Source organism: Halictus rubicundus, chromosome 16 (genome assembly GCF_050948215.1).
Source record: "Halictus rubicundus isolate RS-2024b chromosome 16, iyHalRubi1_principal, whole genome shotgun sequence".
Taxonomy (NCBI): Eukaryota; Metazoa; Arthropoda; class Insecta; order Hymenoptera; family Halictidae; genus Halictus; species Halictus rubicundus.
Genome location: NC_135164.1, coordinates 8,257,173 through 8,279,255, shown reverse-complemented (window position 1 = coordinate 8,279,255; position 22,083 = coordinate 8,257,173). Strand labels below are relative to the sequence as shown.

General features: G+C 37.9%; 1 protein-coding gene across 1 annotated transcript in view; it reads left to right on the top strand.

The window, feature by feature from the left end:
- Positions 1–3,679: 3,679 nt before the first annotated feature.
- Positions 3,680–22,083, top strand: part of LOC143361935 (thrombospondin type-1 domain-containing protein 4) — a 37,458-nt gene continuing 19,054 nt past the window's right edge. Inside the window, exons 1-2 of the mRNA XM_076801653.1 lie at positions 3,680–4,098; positions 12,331–12,648. Coding sequence (XP_076657768.1) covers positions 12,589–12,648 — 60 coding nt within the window. The 5' untranslated portion in view covers positions 3,680–4,098; positions 12,331–12,588. The remainder of the gene's footprint in view (positions 4,099–12,330; positions 12,649–22,083) is intronic.

Below are 22,083 nucleotides of genomic sequence, written 5' to 3'. Positions count from 1 at the left end.
AATTTTTGTCAATCCAGTAGCACCCATTTTATAGTACACAATTTACAGGACAGATTCAAGCAGGATTTAATAGAAATATATGTATTGAATTTTTTCCCTAGAAATTATGTTACACGAGTCTCGCATCGGTCCCTCGCGAATTTCTTCGCGATTTATCGGACTACGAAAACGCATAAAACGGTCAACGGAAACATTGTAGAGAGAGAGAGACTATAAATTAATTGCAGCCACTTCAAGTATACTACAAACACTCGGGATGATGTATTTCGATGTAGCCAAGCAGGATTAGCTAATAAGTAACCTCGCAGAAGCAGAACAGTGGAGGACTGGACCCCACGCGGAGAGAATATTGTTAGGTTAAAGTGGAAGATATATTTACGGTAAATTCCGGTCAAATAACGTTCATGAATTTCATGTAAAACAGAGATTGAAAAATGTCCGATATCCCTTGTGGTTTCGTAATGGCGGCAGCATCATAATGGAAGGTGGTGCGATCTTAATGTTGCGTACGTGAGTCTAAGTAGTGTGAAATATTAGCATCATATTTCAGATTAATATCGCGTTACGTACATGACACTATGTCCGCGAAAAGTATCATTGGGTAGCAAACATTGTAGTCGCTTCGATGACTGTAGTCATTAATAAGGTTCGGAACACGCGGGAAGATAATTCGCTGTTTTCACGGTCTCGTTGATCATTTGCGATATCGGTGGGCAATTATGCTGAATAATTCGATGTGAGAACAATTCAATATTTCTCGGTAGTATCTTGTCCGATGATCCTTGCTTCAAGGTCTTCAATTTTGCTGTATTAAACCTGAAAATACTCTATTTGATCTTTCACTACATTTTACCATAAGTATTTCACATTTCAATATTTTCAACATCTCGCATTTTAATATTTCTGTCCTCGTCAATTTATTCATCGTAAATTCTAAATTAATTGTTTAGATATTTTTCAGTGGACAATATTTAGATGTTCATTTCTAGACTGCGAATCTTGATACAAAATAAAATTGTTTGATGAAGGAAAGAAGGGTAAATTGCACAACATTGGATGCGGTGATAATGCCTATCTGCTCGATAGTTTAACGGAAATATTTTACGCTATTCAGGATGCGTCTATAACTACGATTACGCGTTATATCCACGTTTCGTATCGTCGCGATCTTTTCTTGCGACCGGTTGCTCGGTATGTTCTCTTTTTCCTCTCGTACCGGGGACTAACCACGTTGCATCGTCGAATCGTCGCTTCTGCGTTTCGTTCGACGCTACCAGGCATTAGAACTAGGCGGTGACATTAATTTTCGATATTATCCAATCATATTTATGGCCCCCAATTTAAATAGCGAGCTGGCAATAAATTACCACACGGAATAGAAGTTAGCAGCACCGTACGTTCAAAGTATCGAAATAATTAAACTTTACCTTCTCGTTTGCATGTCTGCCTCTACAAAAGGTTGCCATTAATCACAGAAAACGAGACTTGATTTCCAGAAAAACTTCACAATGCGTGCAGATGCACAATTCCCCTTGCTGGATTTATAGAATGACGCTTATTACACTTGCTACGAAATAATGTACGAGTAACCTAGTACACATAAAATTTTTACTACTATTCTGTCGACTATTTTCTTGTTTGCAGCTTTGGAAAAAAGATCGCAATTAATCACAGAAAATGAGATTTGATTGATTGGAAAATTTCCTACAGAGGCACTTTGAAAGTTTTTATTTCGCATAAAGATCTGCGGTCTAACAATCGATCACGAGTTTTGGGTGTCACAAAATTGTTTTTTTTCCGAGAAATTGGTATCGCTTCTTTGAATAAAATAAATAAACGACGTGCAAACATTTACGAGTAGTGTGCACAGAAATGTGAAACGTATCGGCGACCAAATCGTTGGAGTCCGAGGAAAAGTGTGTTTTTATTGCGAGCGATAATTTTTCAATTACGAGCAAGCAAATATTGCTGAGGTGGCGTGCATTCAAAATTTGGAGCGATTTAGGTACGAGTCGCATTTTGATCAGTGTCCAAGCAAAAAGTTGGTGTCCAATCTGACGTATCACGCGGATAAGCAGATAATGCGTACTCCTGCAGACGAGGTGGCATGGGTCTGGGATATTTGGTTTCAGCGATGCACGCGTTTTAGTGGGTTCTGGATTATGAGCCTAAAATTAGTTAACCCTCCCGGTTACCACCTAGCCACGAGTTTACAAAAAAGCAATCGCGAGCGGACGGTACAAACAAGTCTGTTAGAGCGACCGTGCATCCGCGCGCGTAAGCTCCTTTCGCGATAAACAACCATTATGAGGATCACTTAATACTCTGCTACTTTTACTCCTCGATCCTGCGTCAAATTGTCGCCGGCGTTCGGCATCCATTATCGAGAAAAAAAAAATACACACGGAAAGGAGAAAGGCTGTTCTTGCTCTTTGATTTCTTACTCTTTGTCCCGGGGAAAAATACCGAACGGACGAGGTTAATCGTGCAGGTCCATTTTTAGAATTGATGGATTGTCCTTTGTGCTGGTTACTCGTGGAAAATGATACTCTTTTTTTCACGGTTGGAACGAAGCGAGCTAAATTATTTCGGATTGCCAGAAATATTTTTCTGTTCCTCAAGAATTAAAACGCAACGTACAAACTCAATGTCGATCAGAGAGAGAGAGAGAGAATTACATTGTAATTCAGTCAATTTATAATTCTGGTCTTCATTCAATTAAATTACAATGCAATTCATAAAAACAATGTAATTCAATTGTGTAATTGAATTACAATGTAATCGAATTAGCACAGCTCTGGTGTCGAATAATTTTTGTTCTGTAGCTTCATGTCGATACAGCTCCAGAGCACTTCGTTATTAAGCTCGATAATTAGTATTTGCAAATATGTTTGTTGTTACTTGAATCTCATTTAAACATGTACAGTTGAGAAAATATGGCACAAGTATTTTCCCTTGGAACGTAATCATGGTTTCATCCGCCACGCTTTTCTGTGATTAACAACCAGTGAGACATTTAATTGATAAAGTTATGTAATATGTTGCGTTTAATACTGGAACTACAGAAGACCTTTCCAACGAGGTTGCGATTTATTAATTTACCATCGTTGTGACTGTAAAAATGCATTAATGGGAAACAGAAGTTAAACGAAAATGTGATAATGATAAAATCTCGAACAATAATGAAACAAAGAGCATATAAAAATATTCATACATTCTTCATAGCGCTTTACATTTTTATCATAAATGCTAAAAAATCGCTGAATATGTATTCGTTGTTAGACAGCGGATTTTATGACAAAAATGAGTAGGTGAAGCACAGAATGTTCATTCAAAGAATTCGAGGGTTATTTTATTTCCGACCTATTAAAATCGTTCCAAAGAAGAAACGCATTTTCGCTTCAGTTCTGTTCGTTGCAATCGACGTTAGACAATATCTATTTTAAATGAAGATCCGCAGTCTATTCATTATTTTTCGTGAACGTATCGTGGGTTAGAGACTGTTGGTGTTGGGTGGATGTGATGCTGGAGGTAAAGGACACGTGGGAGCTACGATAAGATAGAAATTGGTAAGATCTCGTTGTCAGGTGACAGACGAAGCTGGAGCCTCCTAAAGCTCCGCTCGTAGAGCGCGCGAGACACACGAGGCTGTATAAAGTCGATCCTCCACCGACGGGAGCCGTCAGTTCGGCACGACACCTCTGTTTAGTACGACAGAGGAACTCGCCTCTCGGTTTTCTGTAACACGCAGCATGCCACCGTGGTAGCGTCTCCATCGCTCGACAAAACCGAATAAACCAGTGCAGACCGCGTGAACGATTAAACAAATTCAACGACTTTCTCGTTTGCGTACAGTGGATTTTGATTCGTACACAGAAAGATCGAGTGTGCCCAACAAGTGCAGGACAATCGACTATTTTCATATTCTGGGAAACTCGAAATTTTATAATCGCACCGGCAGTTCCTCTCGAAGGAACAGTAATCGAATCGCAGGTGGTACCATGTGACCGAGTGTTCATTTCTTCACGAAACTTTCGCACAGTTTTTAGCGATACACACTCGACTTGCCGCTGAAGTGTATTTCAAGTAAAAGCGCAGGTAGCTATTGTGCTCACTATTTAAGGAATTAAAACGAATTAGACGTCGCTGCAAAAAATTGATTTCGTGGGTTTTGTTTCTTTAAATTTAGACTCGCCGATCTGGACTTATCTTTGTGAGGATAAAGTAGGGAAAAGGCGATAATTGATGTTATTATTGCATTAACGCAAATCTCGAATTTCGAAGTCCTTTTCGCCGAGTTGATACTATTGGAAGAAATTGATTGTGAGAACTATTGCATGATTACAACCTACTTATTTATTAGTTCTTTTGAATGGAACAGTTTTGATTCAGATTGAATATTTATATATTTCATGACAGGTATTCTATCAAAACAAACTGTATGCAACAGTAAAAAATATGCAATATTATATATTTTGAAACTTACATTGATCAAGGTTGTAATATAAAAGTTGGAAAATATTATATATTTTCTGAAACTTACATTGATCAAGGTTGTAATATAAAAGTTGGAAAATATTATATATTTCTTGAAACTTACATTGATCAAGGTTGTAATATAAAAGTTGGAAAATATTATATATTTTCTGAAGCTTACATTGATCAAGGTTGTAATGTAAAAGTTGGAAAATATTATATATTTTTTGAAGCTTACATTGATCAAGGTTGTAATATAAAAGTTGGAAAATATTATATATTTTCTGAAACTTACATTGATCAAGGTTGTAATATAAAAGTTGGAGAATATTATATATTTTTTGAAACATTAACGATAAATTGTTTGTTGGATAATGACCCAGCAACACGACCAGTTCTATCACTAACCAGCAGATAGGTTTCATTCGTGAAATACTGTGTTTAGTATTTTATGTATTTGGCTGTTGGTACACGTACCGGGTCTGATTGTTTAACGGAGAAATAAACAGTGGTAACGAGAGACGTTGAAAGAAGTTAAAACCTGTAGCAGAATTTTAATTTTCCCGAGAACAATCGAGTGTCCGGTAACTTCTAAACGGTAGTTTATACCTGAGCGATCGTTCCGATAGATCGATCAGATGTCTTAATCTTTTTGTTCGTACAATGCGGTCGTGAGTCCGACGTATCAACGGTCCGTGCTACATTCTATGTTGGGAGACCTGACACCTTTTTTCAAGCCTTCTTCTAATTAACCCGAACGTCTTATTTGTCAACAGCGACAACCAATTAAAAGTCGATGAAAGGCGTATCTAAAGATACCGGTGCACGGTACGCATTTGCTGTCGTTTCTTTCTTTTTTTCTTCCTTTCCCCCCCCCCCCCCCCCCCCGCAATGATATGCTAAAACATTCAGCATGAAATTAAGATACGCGAGGAACGCATCTGGTTGTACGATCGCTCAGGAGTTCGACGCTTCTGAAAAACGTGCCATACCGGTGATATAATAGAGACCTCTACGACCGCCGAATCATGCGAGCCTCTTAGCTCTCTGCCAGAGAGCTTCGAACGTTTTTCTTCCTGATCGCTTCGCCGAAGCTTTTTTTATCGGAATCCGCACGGAATAGCTTAATGCGGTGCTGCCTATCGCACAAATCTAAATTTACATTCCGTTTGATCTGATCTAACACTATTTTCGTGCTTGAATGCAAGCGGCCTTGACTTTCTGCCCCCTGCGACACTTCGATTCCAATTTCTTCCAATCCAATACTAATTTCTGAAACTTCTATCTCCCAGATCTGGCCGGAATTATGGCAGACTTATTGAATACTTGCTCCGTCACTCCATCATGTTCATTCGTGTTCCAATTTTTCTGAAATGCGATCCAATCCTTCTGAATGTCGTTCCTCCAGTACTTTTATTGCCAGTGTGTAATCGCTAAATTACAAATATTTATGAATTTATGATAAAAATTAATCAATGAAATACGAAACAGCTTCAAAGAATTTGATTAGAAGTAATAAAAGAGGGAATCGATTTTCATTTCACTCCTGGGTCCTTGGAGTTCTTAAAAATTGTTTGATTTTGCACAAAGTTTCGTTACGTAGTGATTAGTCTGGATAGAATTGAGCTCACAATGGAAGTAGAATATTTCGAAAATTGCCATAAAAAGCTGAATGCCAAAAAACGAAATTGGATCGCAAATAAATCATTTGGCAGGTGGAATAAGAAAATTGGAAGTGGTGGAAAGTTAATCTTGAAAAATAAATAATATTTTAAATAATGCGAAGCTATTACTGTAAGTTTTCATAAAAATACCTCCGTAAACTAATTAATATTTCTACATTGGTATTGATGTTAGGGTCTCGAAAAATCGGCGACGAGAAATCATTTTAGTAAAATGCAATAGAACGCGAGGTAAAGGCGCGAATGGAGGAGCAACTTATGAAGCCTAAGCGATACAAGTATCGCTATCTGCGCGATAAGTGCCCCATCGATTTAATTCGCAGGGAAATCGCATCTTCCCCAGCCGACCTTTTTTGCGAACGCGTATTAATAGTTAGTAGGCGATCTCGGCAGGTCGATAATTGTAAAAATAAACGGTATCACAACTATACAGCGGTGCTCGCGTAAGTATAGATCCTTACGAATGGTTTCATTCTTTCCGGCCTGTTTTCATTGCAATAAAGTAACCCGGTTCTGTAAACGTCGGCCGGTCCAGAGAAAAAATAAAAAATAGACCGCCTGACGAGCAATCAAAGCTTTCGCGGAAACTTCGGCCAGGCTTGTTTGCCCTATCGACGTGTGAATTAGTGAATACGGTGACGTCATTGTGAGCTGCAATTACATAAACGAAGCCTCGCACCGTAAGTAGGCTGCACATTTAATGCATTCGTAGATCAAAACGAAATTGGTCCATTTCAAATGTCCTCGCTTCTGCAGATTAAATGTTGCTAAGAGAAATATTCTATTCATCTTATTAAACAGAAATAACTATTCTTGTTTCATTTGCATTTTTACGAATTCGTCTGTAATAATGCGAATGTATATAAACATTCATAACAAGGAAATGTACAAATAGTGGATAAATCAGAACGTAATTTTACTCCTTATTCGTGTTAGTAACAGTAGGCTGTGGGAAAAAATAGTAATTTATCAATAGAAATAGTAATTTTACTTTTTATTCGTAATAGTAATAGTAGTATTAAATATATATAGAAGGGATAGCGATTTTCTTGACGGTCGCTCGTTAAGGAAGCAAATAAAAGACGAATAAGAGAGTTATTATATTTTTCACTGCTTGTTGAAAGCTATTACCGTAGTTGAAATGTTAGAAAGATGAAAAAACAACTGAATATTTTTCGAGAAAGCCATATTTTAATTACATGACTATAATAAAATTCTATTTGACTCATGCTCCTCTTAATCCTGCAAATGGATTCAGGCTTCATTGCAATATAAGCGTGCAAAAGTCGGTAACGAAGGTGACGAAAAGACCATTAGAAGAAACGTTGCATTTTTATAGAAGATTTTGTCACGAGGTAGCGACATTGATTAATTAATACACAGAACGAGGCTTTGAAATATTACGCTATTAATGTATTCTATAATGTCTCGCATTCGAACGACATGGGAATAGCAACGAAACAGACGTCGCATAATTCATATAAGCGCATATACGACTACTTATCATGCTCTTACTGCACACTTAACGGGCAATATTTATACGACGATAACCTGTAATTAATATGCACGCTCGCCGGCACTTAATCTAATAAATAATCGGAGAATAATTTAATTACGTCCAGATCGGTGAATAACTGGCCGCGAATCTGACAAACCGTGTTTTCTGGATCGTTGAATATTTTACATGAACATTATGCGTGCGAAAAAATTCGCTCCGAGCGTAGACTTAATTCGCGCAGCTTGTGGCACAACTGCTTCAAAAAGCATTAAGGTTGCATAGCGTGTATCTGCATAATTACCATTTACGTTTAATGTCCACAAACAATGACAACGAAACGTTATCCAATTTGATATAATCTTTTCCGAGTATAGAGTTGTAAAAAGTTCATCTTTATGTAGGAAATTATTTTTGTAGAATTTTAATCTTTTTAACAATTCTACACAAGTAAATGTTTCGAATATTACTACCAGATTCATGGTTCTGCAAATATGATTTATATTCTGTGCGTGAATTAAATATTTTTGTAAACTATATTACATTATTCTGACTAAATATTCGTAACGCGTTTGTGGATTAGAAAAAACATGCAATCAGACGAATAAGCAAGCAGAAAAACGAATGATTAATCGTACATTAAGATTTGCTAGTGCAATGACGACTGCAGCAATCATTGATGGTAGTTACAGACCGCTAATTAGTAAAAAGATACTGTCGTAAATCTGAACTCTGCGGTACAGATGAATGTTCGATATTCTCTGCTGCCTTCGTATTAAATGCTAATTTAGATTAGTCTACAAACACAAGATATATAAACGGGAACGCGGAAGCCGTAAGTTTCGCACGCCGTCAAGCAATTATAATTCCAAATCGTCTCCTACTACAAATTGCACGCGCTCGGAGACAAGCTATCAATGCCTTTCATACAGTTTCATTTTTCCAAATGCCTGTGAAGCGTTCCATAATAATAACTTACTCACCCAGTGATTACGTTTAATTAAGCTCGCGATGATCTCGTTTACTTATTACCTTCAGGCTTCATAAAGACGTCATTGCGTTCGTTAGTTATGCTCGCGAACGTGTAATCGAATTTCATGCGATTTCAGTTTTAGAAAATGCAGGCGAACCGATTTCACGATTAACGCTGGCCTCGTGATTCATGCGATTCCCGCCATTTTGCAACGGAATGAAGTGCGCAAATGATCGATCGATAGAACAAAAACGATGTGCAATTTGCCGGTCAAATTCATCAAGTGTAACAATTTATCCAGCGCCATAAAACCATAATATTAATAAAGAATATTTCGGTTCTAGGTAGAGCAAATGAAATGTTTAGAAGATTAATTAGTTAATTATATATTTATTGTTGCAAATTTCCTTTAATGAAGACGAATTTATAGAAGCCTTTTGAATGCTATAAAATACACGGCGATCGGTAGCGCAATTGAAAAGTAGTGTAATTTATTCCGTTCCCATATGTGCCGCAAGACAGAGCGCAAAAACGGAGCACATAAACAATAGATTGGAGCGGAGATAAAGAAACGTTCGTAATTGAGATCGATCTAGTGGAACCCACCGACTGGCGCCATCGAAGAAAATCATTAGCCACGATTTCAAGCAGAACTCTCAACCGGCGCGTAATTTTAAATTAAAACGGCCGTGGAATGCGCGTCGGCGAGGAGCGAAGAAAATGTTCTTCGCCGGTCTTTCAGCGAATAATTCTATGCAGGGGCGATTACGTTCGACAGGTCGACGCACGGCTAATATCGATCCTCGTGTAACGCTCACTAACAACTGGAGCATGAAAGCATTATGTGCGTGCGTACACGTACACCAGCCCCGATCGCTCCAATAATATCTAATTTCCTTCTCGACGTATTATAAACAGTTTCTCACGATGTTAACGATTTCCATCGATCGTCCGGCCGAAATCGAACGTTATTACAACAGATACTCCATTGTATTAACGTGCTTAACTCTAACCGAACTAATCTCGCCTTGTAACACTTTCCGTTTAGGTGACACGTAAATACGGAAAACGTGTCTGCACGTCAACCGAAGATTCGCAAACGAAACCCACCTCGTTGTTTCTACATTTTTTCGATTAACCCTAGAAATTGTTTTTTTAAAGAAAGTTTTGTAATAATTAAGCGCGTGATAATTTTTTACGAACTTATCGAAATCTCAAGGTAACGAGTTTCGTATTTAGTGAGACACGGTGTCGAATAATTGGGAAGAAAGAGGTAGACCACCGATAGTGCAGGCTGCAGCTTCGTTCACAAAAATGGGGACAAGACTTAAAAATAGTGGACGATACGTCACCTGCCTTGAGAGGCATTGAAAATATTATCCAAACCCCAGGGTGTATTTTTGCATCGAAGTGCATTCCTACGAGAAACTGAATTAGTAGATCTCTAAAACAATCTCTGAAATAACAGATCTCTATAAACTGAATTTTGTGGAAACCCTTCCCTTTCTATTCTCGTTGCACAGGATTTTTCGAAGAAACTGGGTCGTTCAAATTGTTTACGTGAACAGTGATGATGTAATATAGTTCTATCTCTATTTTGTATCATATCTACACATCTTAAAAAGAAAATTTAAATCGTACTCATCTAGTCCTAAATATTAATATTCTCAGAAAGAGTTCGGTTCGTTGCTTTTATTTATCGGTTTAAATTGTGCATTACACATATCTACGAGATTCAAGAAATATTCAAGATCTGTTTAAATCACGGGTTCCGCTAAGATTTGTTTCCACCGGGTATGTTTTGTCTATCAGCACATAACCACGTCAAATTTGCTATCTCCTCTTTATCATAAGCTCACACGACCACTGAACTCACAATTTTCGAGCCGAAGGCCGGGTAATTAGGCAATAAATCTTTGCCTACGGTTACTCCTTAAAGTCACATTCTTCTTTCTTAATTGAACAGCTCCGGCATGCGTCGCTATTGTACGGTTCCCACGATGATTCACCTAACTATACACGAATAGCGAAAATGATATGTCTCAATGGTGATCAGGTTAACAGAAAGATCCCGTGGACGAAATAACGAGGCTGGTATTCAAATCGCGCGTATGCCCTCGCTGTTTGATTTACGCAGGCCATCATTAATCACTCAGGGGGATTTTTAATCGGGCAGATATTGCAGGAAACAATATGTCACTAGTTACCCCGCGAGCAACGTTTCCCTTTGAGACGGGGATTGGCTAATCTGTTTAGAAACCGGCGCTCTCGCTCGGCTCGGCGGTTATTTCGTCGAAAGTAGCCTGTAATTTCAGCTAAACATATCGATCACTCTTGTCGACACCCTGGTTTCATCGAGCAATTCCACCGAAAGAAACCTGCCCCCTTCGTTCGTCGAGGAAACCGTGTGCTCCCTGGACCGCGAATTAAAACGAGGATAACGGAAAATCGATAAAGGTTGCTAATCGGACAACCTGATGTGTTGGTCAGGTGCGCGAACCACCGGTCAATAACTGTCCTGGCAAATCAACCGATCAGAATATTTTTTCAGTTCTCTTGTTCGCGGACCTCTTGTAGTCGAAACGTTTTTCTCGCAGTGGCCCACGTATTCTGCGTTTCGAAGTCGATGTGTCTTATTTCATACGCGGAGCCGGTTATGCGCGTTCCTCGTTGACTGCAATTTGTCGGAAATTAAATTGATTCGATCACTCGTAGCAATTATCTTGTAGGATCGCGAGTAAAGTCTATTTTTCTGTCGCGTTATCTTGTTAGGCCCCACGTGAAATTGAAAATTATTTCACGATTGCAGCCGTTAAGCGAGCGATCAACATTGCACGAGGATTGAAATTACAGCCGCGACAAGGTTACAAAATTTACACGAAAGGAGACAAAAGGGAACGAGTAAAAGTAGAAAAGGTGCATACACATCTTAATTTAATTTTCACGGTCGAAAATTGAAATTACAACATTTACAAGGCAAAAGGGAACGAGTAAAAGTAGAAAAGGTGCATACACATCTTAATTTAATTTTCACGGTCAAAAATTGAAATTACAACATTTACAAGGCAAAAGGGAACGAGTAAAAGTAGAAAAGGTGCATACACATCTTAATTTAATTTTCACGGTCGAAAATTGAAATTACAACATTTACAAGACAAAAGGAAACGAGTAAAAGTAGAAAAGGTGCATACACATCTTAATTTAATTTTCACGGTCGAAAATTGAAATTACAACATTTACAAGGCAAAAGGGAACGAATGAAAGTAGAAAAGGTGCATACACATCTTAATTTAATTTTCACGGTCAAAAATTGAAATTACAACATTTACAAGGCAAAAGGGAACGAGTAAAAGTAGAAAAGGTGCATACACATCTTAATTTAATTTTCACGGTCAAAAATTGAAATTACAACATTTACAAGGCAAAAGGAAACGAGTAAAAGTAGAAAAGGTGCATACACATCTTAATTTAATTTTCACGGTCGAAAATTGAAATTACAACATTTACAAGGCAAAAGGGAACGAATGAAAGTAGAAAAGGTGCATACACATCTTAATTTAATCTCACGGTCGAAAATTGAAATTACAAAATTGACAAGACAAATAGCTGGAAAATGAATAAAAGCAGGGAAATTGATCGGTGGTCGACGAGAGTTGTAATTACAAGAATGTATAGGGGTCCGCGTAAATCTGAATTTTATTTAGGGAAGGAGCTGGCTGAAAATTCGGGAAAGAGTGAACGAAGAAAAAAGTGCGAGTGAAATGTGTAATGGTGATTTCGATGACAGTGGAAGGGACTGAAATAGAATTGAAGATCCGTGGTGCAGCGGGGGGAAAAACGATTGCCCGAGTTCGAGGGAAAACGATGAGCATTTCGCGAACGGGCCACGAAGCAGTTCACCGCGGGGAAGAGGACAACTGTTGAAGCCGTGGACGACGATGATGAGCCCACTCTGAAGCTGGATGCCAATGTTCTCCAAGATGGACCGAGCTCTCGTCTTCGTTCTATTGATATCTTTCACGGTAAGCTTTCGGTATCGAAACATTCGCGCACGATTTTCTGCGCCCGTCGAGACACTTTCTGGGTCACCTCCGATTCGACTTGAACTTCAATGCCAGACCTCGTAGATCAAATTAATGTACAGCCGTTCGTGTACACGCGGTCGAACGGCAAAAACAAAAAAAAAAAAAAAAAAGAAGAAAAAATGAGTGATCGTAAAGCGGTCTCTTTGAAGCTGGACTCAAAGGACACACACGCTTCTTTAAAGCGAATACGTCATCGAATTTTCTAAAGAACTTTTGTCCCGAACGTCTCGAAAATTAGTCACGTTGAACGCTTCAAATTAGCGAAACGCTTCGACGCTTTTCGATTTCAATTCAATGTGCTCTATGTACACACTTCATCTGGTAGTTCATTCGTTGAATGCGTAACTGACTCGTTACGTGATCTGTCCATTACAAATTTCATTGTTCTCTCTTTATTTAAACCCAGCGAGCCTTAGAAGTAAGTAATACATGTCGTCTTACAAGGATGACGAGATTGAATTTATTTGGACTTTGGTTCGTATTATAATATATTTATTTAATCATTTTCCACGAAAGCACCTTTATAATTATAGTAACTGTAAAATAAAAAGTCTGGAACCGGCCATTTTGACCGGCGGTGGTAAGACAATAAACAGATAATCTACAGATAAAGACAGTAAGAAGAGAGTAAAATAGAGTAGAAAATAATAATTTATTTATACATTGGGAAAGGATTTATCACATATATATTTTATTGCGATAAACGTGTAGTATCGTATTCTAGTTTGCTAGTTATATCGTTACTCTCTCGACTCAATTTCGTACCGCTTTCAAAAATTATTACTTTCTATTAAAAGCATTTGCATTGGTTCAATCTTGCTCTTTACTATAATCACAGAAAATGCTTTCAGCTCGTTGTAGATGTTAAATGGTAAGTGTTGCTGTCAAATTAAATGGTTTATGTAATACGTCGAAAGGTTTCGTATCGATTGTACTTATCGATTAGTCCCCTTTCACATAATATCGATTGAAATAGAACTGAAAGTAGAACTTGTTTTCTTCTCATGAGAGGTGTAATACTACACCCTTACACGAGTTATGCGTAACATATATATATATATATGTAAACATGAAAATCATATTAATAATATGGACGTGAGCCGTAAATCGACCTTTAGAAAACTTCAATAGGTAGCTGAGTAAGCAGCTTACGAGCACTATTAACTTGCTTACACTGAATTATGTGGTAATTATTACTCGATATTCTTTCTGAACTTTCCACTTTTTTTATGATGCTCTGTTCCACTTTATTCGCTAATGATTCATACCAGTACTCGTTCAATAGTCCATGCTGGTAGTATCTTGATAGTGATTTATATTGGTTAATTGTGAAAGACTTGGATTAATGACTTTTACTCAAGAAACGTTATTTACTGCAATGGTCTAGTACATAAATTATATCAAATTATCGTGTAACGCAAACATTCCAGTACTGAGTGGAATTGATAATTTCTTCTCGTCTCGTGAATAGACCACAAACAAAAATTGTAATGAGTTAATTTATAGAAAATGGAGTCGAACAAAAACATTTCATCATAATTTATTAAATATAAAAAGGCTGTTAAATTTCTTGAAAGATTTTTCTATGTCAAGTTTTGGAAAATGCTATAAATGCTTGAAATGAATAAAGTCTGCAGTCTCCTCAAGATCATCTATGAATTTGTTAATACTGAATTGGTTGTAACTACTGAAAGTTCTCTGATAATTTAACTGCTGATCTGTGTGCAAAATAAAAATGGTTAGCATTCAATTTCAGGACAGACGAAAACCATACATACAGGAATCTATTTCTCTCTTTTGTAGTTTTCAAATGGCATCTAACCATTCTTGTCACGAATGCGTGAAATTATGGAAACAAAATCAGAAACATGAGATAGAAATTTCGAGTGGTTCCACAGACGGTCTACAGCGCTTAAGGGTTGAATAGAAAACGCGTCGTTGAACTTCTCTTTACATTTTCAACCGTTCAAAGTTGATCCTTTAACCAATTTCGACGGATAAAAACCGACTCCATTTCATGGTCCCGGAATATTGTAATTTATACGGACCACGAAAATGGTCGCGTCTTGTCGTCATCCAAAGTGATTCGTTGAAAGACAAATTACTGGATATCTGGCGCCTCGTGCTTCAAGCCGGTCCGTTCTTAGCACATGCTGAAAAGCACGAACACGGGGAGCCCTCTTCTCTTTTTCTTTTCTTCGGCTTTCTCCCCTCCCCTGGTTTTTTCATCTTTTTTTCGGCCCCTGACTTTCTTCTCCTTCTTATTTTTTCTTTTCTTTTTACCATACTCTTCGTGTTGGCCGTTCGAGAAGACCCGAGAGAGCCGAGAGACGAGAGAAGTGTCTCCGCTCCCGGCGGCTTATACCACCAGCCCGGGCCAATAAAAAGTGTTACACGGCCGTGTCTCGTTCGTGTCACCGTGATAAGGAAACTCTTTTGGGAGCATCCCTTTATCCGTGTGCGTCACCGACCGTCGGTGTATATTTTTTCCGTGACACTATCGGGATCGGTAACGTGTGGGAGTTCCCGAAAGATGCCCTCGGGCCCCGGGCGCAGCGTCCCGAACGGATTCCTGAGCCTTGTTCTACTTGTAAATGAATTTCCTCGGCAATAAAAACGCTCCTCGTTTCGTCCCCTGTCGAATTTATTGCTCATTCGGGCCCGCGGCGCATGAGTGACGAAGCCAATCGACTATTTGTTTAACTTGTAGACGTGACGTTTCTCCGATAAACCGTATTTGGGAGCACGGCCCGAAGTTAGTGGGAACGAGATTGTCCCGTGGACAAAGATGGCACAGTTTACTGAAATCTGGCAGAGAGATTTAGAAAGTTTATTTCTAATTTGATATTGTTAACACTGGACCTGCCACGGTCGAAACGACCGGTTTTCTGTTTCACAATTATTAAAATTATAAAAACGTTTTCAATCTTCTTCCTTCTAGAAGACGTTTCACTTTTATGCGTTGTGTGCTTGGTAGTGTTACTTGTTGTTGACCACTTGCCTTATGACTTAATTTACAACCACAGTGATTAAAACTTCCACTGTCGTCCATGTTTGCTCACGGAGAAAATTGATACTGATATTGTACGCATATTTTCTCTAATGGCTGAACGTTGATAACAGAAAAATAGAATTCTATCTCGGATTAAGAGAACTTAATGACACATTTAATGGATTGTGTTTGAAATTTCAACTGGTTATGATTTCATATACGTTATGTTAACGTAGTAGGTAACATTATGCTGCAGAATAAATCACTTTTGAAAAAATTGAAGGAAGGCAAAATGTGAAATTTCTGTAAAGCCACTTTTTCTTAAGTGAACTCAAAATTAACAATTATTTTTGCGCTATTTCCATACGAATAATTAGCATAACCTTCATATCGTTGAATAACATTAAAAATTCGGTTCGACATTAATAAAATGAACTTTTGAGGCGTCTCTGGTTCAACAGACGCCCACGCTTCGTTCGGTGCATCCCTTACTGCAGCAACTGAGCTGTACTGTTTGCCACTGCTATAAATTTATAGTGCAACGCTACCACGAAGATTTATAACGAGATTCACATCGGGGAACAAGCAGGCCATGTTAAAACTTTGATATGCTTTTGAAGAAACTACTACTGCTCCGTGTGTTTTGACGTGTGTGCACTGTTGACGAGTATCTTCTGTTGTTATCGTCAACGATAATCTTCGCGTCTCTAGAATGGTCATACACCTCTCGGAATAGTTCTTTCAACTAACTCATTGTCCATCAGTGATTGAAGAACTAAATACAAAACGGAGAATATAGACAAAAATATTCTTTCGCTATTTTTCAAGTATTTAACTTTCTGTCGAAAGGTACGTTTTAGGTTTTAATTAACTCTCATAAAAGACACACTCTCGAAAAATCGAAGATATTTAAATTATCATAATTTCGTTAATAAAGCTTTTAGAATGAATTCAGGTTTATCGTTGTTACTATTCCTTTTTTAAGAAATTACGACCGTCGACGATTTTTCGAAAATCGGAAATTAAATGTTGAAATACTTTTCAGGCCAATATTTTTCAGAATGGATGAGCCTAATTCTCTAAAACGATAGTGAAACGCGCTTCGCGAATTCCAACGTGACTGAAGTGGCGCAGAACGCGTTCAACGAATCGGTGCCGCGTGTTCCGTAAATTCAGCAATGTTTACGCGTCAAGCCGTTAATGAATCGTCGCGGGTATTCGTCATTACGTTAATCAGCGTTATTATTACCATTTGCAATGGCCTAACGAGGGGGGGGGGGGTCACGTTGTCGCTGGCAAAAGGTAAATAGTCCTCGCGCATTCCTTAATGAATGCTTGTATTTTAAGATTACTTCGGGACATCGGGACTCGCGACCGTCTCGTTTAAACCGGTTCTTTTTTTCGTGTCCATTAGGAACTATGACCAATAAAATGGTGATCATGAGAACGTACGCGCCTCTGTAGAGATTCTGTCTTTCTCTCACGAAACTTAGGCGAATCCTACGCGGCGGATGTTCGCAGCTGAAATCGTTCGACGTCCAAACTACATCGAACGAAAAATCACTATATTAAAAAAGCAATGAAACGATTTGACAAGTCAATTTATCGAGAGCTGTAATCAAACCCTTTGTGCAAAAGTATTTGTTTTAAAATTCGATTAATAAAATTTCTAGAGGATCGTACGCTTTTCAACAGATATGTAAGTGTAAAATATGAAAGTTAGGGTTTTGTTAATTAATTTTTTCAGAGCAGAATAAATGTTTCTATTGAATTAGAACTCTTTTCTATGTTCAAGAGAATGAAAGTACCTTATTTAAACAAGAATGTGTAGAATAAAAGTTTCAGTTTAATAGACTGATTTTTACAACAGTTCCTTTAAATATAAAAAATAGTAGTCATGAAATTACAGTTATTTCATAATTAATCGAAGATCTCAACAGTTTTATTGCTTTAGAAGTAACGTATCGTAACACTTCAGAATACCGAAGTATGATAACTATCATTTCTTGGTTAATTATAGTCAGAATCCACCCACGATTTACCTGAAATCCAGTATAGTATAATGAATGAAGAAAGATTGAATACCGTTTTCATGTTATTTGGAATCTGGTAGAATCTTTAATGAGGTGGGTTGGCCTCTGTTTAATTCCCGTTTCTCTGTCGATTAGACCACACAGATTATCATTTGCATAAATATTCGCAATTTAATCATTTCTGACTCGTATGCTTCTTATGAAATATGGCGCTTTAACATTTCCAGATTGGCTTATCTACGTCCACACAATTTCATGCAGTGGATTAAGTTGTTGCAAAACTAATGGCGATTTTTATGATTTTTCTCATCTTAAAGTAACTAGATAGAGATAGTTAGTAAATTTAAACCGACTGCTAGGAAACTTGAATCGCAAGTAAAAATCGAATTTCAAACATCGCGAAAAATTCGAGCCTCGAATCTGAATTCTCTTTAATTCTTCCTGACACAAAAAAATCAGAGAAATCAAAAGTAGAAGAAATCAGAGATCTACCGCATGAAGATCCTACGCAGTAAAAAGATCTAAAATGCGCGAAAGGATCGATGCGGTCGAGTTCTTTGACCATTGGAAGTACTGCCTCAAGAGCAAAGAATACATAAAAGTTTAAAATGCAGAGAAATCGGAGAACTATGCTAAAAAAAAAAAAGAAAAAAAAACAGAAATGTGCGAAAGGATCAACGTAGCCGAACGTTCTGGCCATCGGATGAAACGTCTATTAATTGCTATATTATGCTCGACTGCAAAGAAATACAGAGGTTCGGCTTCGTGATTACCCAAGTGGTCGCATAAATCAAAGTAATCGCAAGGATCGGAATCGGAGCCGGGCATGTTCACTCGCGGGGAAAATATCACGACACTTCCTAACGATCGATTACAAAAAACGGAACGGCGAGCTAGTTTTTGACGGACAAAGAAGGCGCTTTATTAGCATGCTTGAGACGTCGCTCGTAAATTACCGTCGGGGTTTAATTACGGACGACGAGCGACGCCGATTTTTTCCTCGATTTCCGCGATGTCCAAGGTCTGTCTAGGAAGTTCCATATTGCGTGCGGATCGCATTCCTCTTGGTAAATGTTGCGAGTGACGCGTATTCTTAGACCGGTCGGATAACAGATTAGAACAGATCCAGCCCGCGTATAGATCCCGACCGCTTTTAGAGTGTTGCAGGAAGCAGACGCGAGATCCGACTTTATCCTTGATCCAAATTCACACCCAGCCGCATTCCCCTAACTTTCTTTCATAGGGCTGTTCATCAATCATATCAGTGGATACCTGCTTTAACATTCTTCGGGTTATCGCTCGAGTATGATCCATTCATGATTGCGAAAGGTTCAATGGGATAGAAGAATTCTGCGTAACTGGTTGCCGTGAAAGTTGATAGTAAACGCGACTATTTTATGTTCCTTTTATGTCCATTTACTTCGATTTTTAGCCATTTTTATTACAATACTGCAGGAGTAACATCCAAGGAAATTTTATTATATAATTCTCCGCTTATTCAGATTTTTAACAATTTTTATTACGATATATTTCATCCATTTCTCTTTTAACCTTTAACCTATAATCCAACTCTGCCAATTGTCTCTGTCAAACTACAATACAATCACAAAATTGTCTAATTTACTCCAGTTTGTTACAACCGGGGGAGGAAATTTTTATCCTGCATAGAGATCCGTAATCTATTTATTAAATTCGTTGGTATTTGACACAACAACTGAATCTGTTAAAATGACTGATTTTAGATTCTTTATTTTGAGATTTTTATATTTTTTAAAAATAATTGTGCAACGTCTCAATAAATGCGGTCTCGTTATTTTTCAAAATGCAATATAAATTAGTCACCTTTGGTGCTCGGCGATTCCAATGTTAAACATTCTATGGCATTTAAACATTTTCCAATGAAACCTTTGAATCGAGGAGTGCTGCAAGAAATCACTCTCTACGAGAAATCGTGTCGAATATTTTTGAAGTATTTTCACCTGGTCGTTTCTAATATTTGATAGCGGAAAGTGTTAACTACTAAAAGCCATTACCGGCTATCTAAAAAAAGGCGGCTCAGTAGTGGTGTACAATGCTGATAGCTTGAAGGAGTACATACGCGGTGCCCGTGTACGAGTTGATAGTTTGATAGATCGAATTAAAAATTCGATATATCTTTCAGCCGCGGATAAGCTGCATACATCCATCCAGGAAGTACGGGTTGTTACAGCGTTTCCTCGTTTGCGTGCCACGAGCGGGCCGCGTATTCTCTAGGTTGAGGCATTGTAATAAATTACGAATGTTTTGTAGCTTCCTATAAATGCATTTGCCCGCGACGTCTCCTTTATCATTATAAATAAACCTTCTGTCGCGACAAACGTCTTTATAGTTCTCTAACGAGGTAAACGTGTGTGTCGTGAATTCTAATCGTCAGAGGACATTACTTTCGCAGGGCAGACAAGTGTCCTTAACCCCTGCACACTGCTCTGCTACATCAACATTTTCTACATGAAATTAGATCAATACTCAACTAAACAAGAACATTTATTATTACAATAAATATTGATGAAATTCAGATTAAGGGAGAGCTAGAAACGAACTTAGACGGTGACAATTCTTATACTATCCTACACATACTATAGTATACGTACCCACGCATACCATAGTAAAGTACTATAGTATACGTACCTACGCATACTATAGTAAAGTACTATAGTATAGTACTATAATATAGTGTACATACCTAAGCGTACTATAGTAAAGCACTATAGTATAGAACTACGGTATAGTATACGTACCTACGCACACTATAGTAAAGTACTATAGTATAGAACAATAGTATAGTATATGTACCTACGCACACTATAGTACAGTACTATAATATAGTGTACATACCTACGCGTACTATAGTAAAGCACTATAGTATAGAACTACGGTAGAGTATACGTATCTACGCACACTATAGTAAAGTACTATAGTATAGAACAATAGTATAGTATACGTACCTACGCACACTATAGTACAGTACTATAGTACAGTATACGTACCTACGCATACCATAGTAAAGTACTACAGTATAGAACTATAGTATACGTACCTACGCACACTATAGTAAAGTACTATAGTATAGAACTATAGTATACGTACCTACGCACACTATAGTAAAGTACTACAGTATAGAACTATAGTATACGTACCTACGCATACTATAGTATACGTACCTACGCACACTATAGTATACGTACCTACGCACACTATAGTAAAGTACTACAGTATAGAACTATAGTATACGTACCTACGCACACTATAGTAAAGTACTACAGTATAGAACTATAGTATACGTACCTACGCACACTATAGTACAGTACTATAGTATAGTATACGTACCTACGCACACCATAGTAAAGTACTACAGTACAGAACTATAGTATACGTACCTACGCACACTATAGTAAAGAACTATAGTACAGAACTATAGCATAGAACTATAAATGCAGCCTATTGTGTGTGACTTTTATTATGTTTGCAACAATAAGTGCGTAATGACAGGCACATGAGGTACAACATGATTTTCTTGGACGTTGTCGAGTTCCTTTGATTTAAGAGCCAATTTTAGCTCGCGATTATTATTATTATTATAGTTCAGAGTGGTATTTGAATTGACACCGAGAGAAATTCCAGCTCTTTGTTTCTTTGATATCGTATGACGCGACTCGACGCGCGACGTCTCGATTAAATTTTCATCTCCGTTACACAATCAATTTGCTTTTATGTTCTCTCACCCGACTGACAGTAGGAAGATACTTCTTCATGGACCATCAGTTTCGTGTCTCGTTTCCTCGCCAGCGTTATGACACGCGGTTAGTGCAGGGTCATGATCATGCAGGTTGCAGTCACTCGAGTCTCATTGCACGCCGAGCAGGACATTGCACGGTGTTTAAATTTCCATACTCGACTTTCTTTTCTGTATTGCTTTATTAGACTCAAGTACTACTCTATTTTCTGGTGCGTTATGGTTTATCTTTAGATCTGTATATGTCTGTAAGAAAATTATATATTTCTTTGCGAATTGAAGCTTGTAGAATAAGTGAAATTAATTGTATGAGAATTGCACGAATCGGTTAATAAAGATACGAACCAATGCACCCGTGCAATGGTCAATAAAAAATGGTCCCTGGTTCTCTTGCAATTTCGTAGAAGGTGTTTGTGTCGACAAAGGGAATCGTTTGACTGTTTGAGATTGCATATGGACAGGTTAATTTCGAAATTATGATCCAGGGTTGCTTCTCAAAATCCGCGTGACAGAACTGTGTTGAAATTGCTGATCGCACAAAATGTGCCAAAGGTTAAAAAGTCTCCGTTAATTAA